This window comes from Apteryx rowi, unplaced genomic scaffold (assembly GCF_003343035.1).
Source record: "Apteryx rowi isolate R43461 unplaced genomic scaffold, aptRow1 scaffold_1445, whole genome shotgun sequence".
Lineage (NCBI taxonomy): Eukaryota > Metazoa > Chordata > Aves > Apterygiformes > Apterygidae > Apteryx > Apteryx rowi.
The window spans coordinates 20,772-24,871 of record NW_020447692.1 but is presented as its reverse complement, the minus strand read 5'-3'; the positions used below and the strand labels follow the sequence as shown (position 1 = coordinate 24,871).

At 70.0% G+C, this 4,100-nt stretch overlaps 1 protein-coding gene across 1 annotated transcript in view; it reads right to left on the bottom strand.

The window, feature by feature from the left end:
• COL11A2 (collagen type XI alpha 2 chain) overlaps positions 1-4,100 on the bottom strand; it is a 19,016-nt gene that overhangs the window by 6,917 nt on the left and 7,999 nt on the right. The window contains exons 20-37 of the mRNA XM_026058237.1: positions 3,855-3,908; positions 3,712-3,756; positions 3,565-3,618; positions 3,125-3,169; positions 2,870-2,923; positions 2,680-2,724; positions 2,499-2,552; positions 2,306-2,413; positions 2,131-2,184; positions 2,001-2,054; positions 1,803-1,847; positions 1,593-1,646; positions 1,338-1,382; positions 897-950; positions 764-817; positions 458-511; positions 263-370; positions 28-117 (exon numbers count right to left, since the gene is read on the bottom strand). Coding sequence (XP_025914022.1) covers positions 28-117; positions 263-370; positions 458-511; positions 764-817; positions 897-950; positions 1,338-1,382; positions 1,593-1,646; positions 1,803-1,847; positions 2,001-2,054; positions 2,131-2,184; positions 2,306-2,413; positions 2,499-2,552; positions 2,680-2,724; positions 2,870-2,923; positions 3,125-3,169; positions 3,565-3,618; positions 3,712-3,756; positions 3,855-3,908 — 1,071 coding nt within the window. The remainder of the gene's footprint in view (positions 1-27; positions 118-262; positions 371-457; positions 512-763; positions 818-896; positions 951-1,337; positions 1,383-1,592; positions 1,647-1,802; positions 1,848-2,000; positions 2,055-2,130; positions 2,185-2,305; positions 2,414-2,498; positions 2,553-2,679; positions 2,725-2,869; positions 2,924-3,124; positions 3,170-3,564; positions 3,619-3,711; positions 3,757-3,854; positions 3,909-4,100) is intronic.

Sequence of the window (4,100 nt, the reverse complement as noted above, 5' to 3'; positions counted from 1 at the left end):
GGGGGGGTCCGGAAGGGTTTTACTCACCGGGGTGCCGGGCAGGCCCCGCTCACCGGGGAAACCCCGCAAGCCGGCAGGGCCGTCCTTCCCGGGGGAGCCGGTGGGACCGGGATCTCCCTAAGGTGGAAGGAGAGAGAGGATGAGATGGGGGGGGAGGCCCCACACCCCAATACCCGGTTTCACTCCTTGGGGCGGCGACACTGTGCCGCCTCGTCACCCCAGCACCCTCCGCTGCCCCACCATCACCCGCCCACCTTCTCACCTTGGTGCCCTCTTTGCCAGACGGTCCTGGCAGCCCTTGTTCTCCCGGGGGGCCGGGGGGGCCCGGGTGGCCTCTCTCCCCCATGGGGCCAGACTCTCCAGCAGATCCCTGATGCATGGGGAGAGCAGAGAGAATCAGCGCGACCGCCGGGGAAAACGGGCACCTGCCCCATCCGCCCCCTGACACGGAGCTCACCTGAGGTCCCACCACCCCCGGTGGACCCGGGGGACCAGTCTTGCCTTGGAAACCCTGGAAGAGAGAGCAGAGGGGGTTTCAGCACGAGGAGTAATTTGTGAGTAAGCAAAGGGTAACCTAGGAGGATCCAGAGCGCAGGAGCGGGAGTAACATGTGCCAGAGGAGGAAGCGGGACAGGGGGGAAGGATGAGGCTCAGGTGCTTTGGGAGCGAGCAGGGCGCAGGACGGAGGGGATGGAAGAGCGACTCAAGGGCAAGGGGCAGCACAGGYGTCAGCGGGGGTAAGCGGCCGCGCGGGGACACTTACGACTTCTCCTCGCTGCCCGGGGTGCCCGGGGAGCCCGTCCTTGCCAGGGGGACCCTGTGGGGAGAGGAGCAGAGGGTGAGCAGCGCCAGGAGCGCCTCGTGCGTGGGGACGGACAGGGGACCCCGYTACTTACAGGAGGTCCTTTGGGTCCCGGGAAGCCGTTGGGTCCCTGCGGTCCTGGCAGGCCCTAGAGCGGAGAAGAGCAGGGAGGTTACAGCACACCGGGGACGGGCGTTACTCGGGGGRGCACTTGCGCCCTTCTGGGCAGCGCTAATTTGCTCGGAGCTCGTTAACAGGGCCGGGCGCCTGGCGCCGTGCCCCCCAGCGGGACGGTCGCACCGACACAAAACCGCGTCCGCCGGGGAGCTGCGGAGGCTGCCGGGAGYCGAGTTGGGGGCCGCRGTGTCACCAGGCGCGAAGCAGCTCGCGCTAGGGAGCTGTGCCCCGCTGCGGGGAGCAGCAGCCGGTGCAGGGACGGTGACAGCAGCGCAGGCGCTCGGGAGGAGGCGTCCCCTGCCAACGCAAAGCCTGGCGCTGGTGCTTGTGCGCGGAGGTGGGTGAGGTGCCCACTTACCCTTTCGCCCGGGGGGCCGTGGGGGCCATCGCTGCCGGACGTGCCCTGTGGCAGCAAGGAAAGAGAGAGGAGAGCTTAGGGGCGCGCGGAGGGCTGACGCGCTCCGGCCCACGGCCATCCGTGCCCGAGCCGCGCGGCGGCCCAAACGCAGCCAGGCTTGCGCCGTCACCTGCGCGCGCGTTCGCGCACGCGGAAGGGAGCGTGCAAAGGCGCCGCGTGCGCTCACCCTCCCCAGCGCCGTCCCCCCACACTGACCTTCGCCCCCGACTTTCCAGTGGCTCCTCGTGGCCCGCGCTGGCCCCTGGGACCCTGAGGATGGAGACGGAGGAGGGTTATGGGCCACCCATGAGACCCCCCAGCCCCAGGAGGATGCTGGGACCCCCCCTCACCTAGAAGGGCCCAGGTGAGGAGCTCTGGGGTGCGGGGAGGGACAGAGCCCCCCCATTTCCCCCGCCCCGTACTCACCGTGGGACCGCGCTCGCCTCTGGGCCCCGACTTGCCCGACAGACCCTACAAGAGAGAGAGCAGTTCAGACACACACAGCGGGGTGACGGGTCAGGACCCCCACCCCGAGGTCCCTGGGACCCCACAGCACCTGTCCCCCCACCCCGTTACGGCTCCTCCCTGTGGGGACACGGACCCGTCCAGGGCGCAGTCACTCACCCGAGCGCCCTTCTCGCCATTGCTGCCCGGGAATCCGGGGAAACCCTGTGAGCCCTGCGGACAGAGAGGAAGGGGATTAGCGGCGTCTAGGGAGGGGCGGGCAGGGCAGCCCCACGGCCACCGCACTCACCTTGGGGCCCTGGCGTCCGGGGTATCCGGGCAGGCCTGGTACTCCCAGTTTCCCCTGCGAAAGAGAGAGATGTGGAATTACGGCGCTTGCTGCCCTGGCGTAGGGCGGATACGGCGTGCGCGGCCCTGCTGTCCCCCCATCCCCACCCAGTCCCTCCGCAGTGCCCCCCACTCACCTTCTCACCGACCAGCCCAATGGGACCCGGGTCACCGGTGGGTCCCGTCCGACCTTTGGGGCCTTCTGGCCCATCCTCTCCGCGGGACCCCGGCACGCCGACTTCGCCCTGCAGGAGATGCTGGTCAGGTCGGCCTCGCCAGGGCGGCAGGCACCTCGGGGGGAGGCAGGGCACCGCGCACGCGTGCACTCACCCGGTCTCCTTTCACGCCCATGTCCCCCTTGAACCCGGGGAAGCCTTCTTCACCCTGGGGAGAGAGAGAGAGAGAGAGAGGCGCTGGTGTGGGTGCTCGGGGTGCCGCGCTAGGATGGCAACGCGCCGCCATCTCCCGGCCCGTGGCCCGGTGCCGCTGCGGGGCAGGACATCACACCTACCTTCTCGCCCTTGTGGCCCTTCAGCCCCCGAATGCCTTCCACTCCCTAGGGAAAGGGGAGAGAGCGTTACGGGGCGAGCCGGGTGTCCACCAGCGTTTGCCCAAATTTCTCCTCTTCCCACCCCAACGTTGGCTGATACCCAGCACACCCTGCCCCGTCACCCCTTATCCCCCCCGAGTCAGGCACTGACCTTCACACCGCGTGGGCCCGGGTAGCCRATGGGGCCTTGGGGACCCGACGGGCCCTGCGGAGGAGGGAGAGGTTTAGAGCCAGCACGAGGGGCCGCTCGCAGGTGCCGCCTCCAACCTCGCAGGGTCGGGGGCCGCATCCCGCACGCCTTCGGCCCGCAGCAGCGTGGGGAAGGGCCTGACCGTCGCCCCAGGAGCTGCCAGGGAGGGCACCCCGGGGAGCGAGAAGCGCCCTGCCGCGACGGCTGTTCCTTTACCTGGTTGCCTTTGGTGCCGGGGGGTCCCTCCTTCCCTGGGTGGCCCTGTGAGAGAAGAGGGGACGGGGAGGAGAGACCTTGAAACAAGACGCACCCCCGTCCATGTGCACCCACACCCCATGGTGGCACCGGTCCCCTCGGTGCTTCGCGCGGCTCCTTCCCTCCTCCTGACCAGGGAGTCAGGCCACAGTTGGCGATGGCCGGRGTTGACGGCTCGGTCGGACGGGGCTGTCACGTGGCAGGCGGTCAGGACGCGGGTTTATGGGATGTGAAAGGAAGCGGCGCTTCCCACGGGCCTGGGGCCACCGCGTCGGGGCCCCTGTGACCGTCCCGCACGCAGCCCTGCTCATGTCCCACGTGGGCCACTGCCCGGCGCAGAGGACGCCACCTGGGTGCAGGGGACATCACCCGGGCGTGCAAGGGGAGACAGAGATACTCACGGGGGGGCCGTCAGAGCCGGGCATGCCAGGCAGGCCGGGTTTCCCTTGGGGGCCCTGCGGGGAGAGAAGCCGAGGTCAGAGGCAGCAGTGAGGGCCGGGACGCGATGCTGTCCCCCGCGTGCCCCGAGCGCGGGGCCCGGCTCTCACCTTCTCGCCGGGAGGTCCCGTAGCACCCTGTGGGCCCGGCAGACCCTAAAACAGAAATGTGGGGTGAGAGGCGCCCCGGGTACCGCCGCGACACCCAGACCGCTAGGCCGTGCGGCTGCCCCGCAGGCAGCGAGGTTGCTCACCTGGGTTCCCGGCGTTCCCTGCTGCCCGGGGGGTCCGGGCTCCCCTTGCGGCCCCTGCGACAGTCAGACACGGCGGATCAGCACCGCAACCAGACCCACGCGAGGACCGTGCTGGGGGCCACCAGCGTCCCCAGTGGGGCATCGTGGCGGTTGGGGGGGGACACGCCACGGAAAGACGCTGCTCAAGGAGTGTCAGTGCTGGGTTCCCCGCAGGGGGGGCACTGCTGCGGGGAAGCTCGCAGCGCC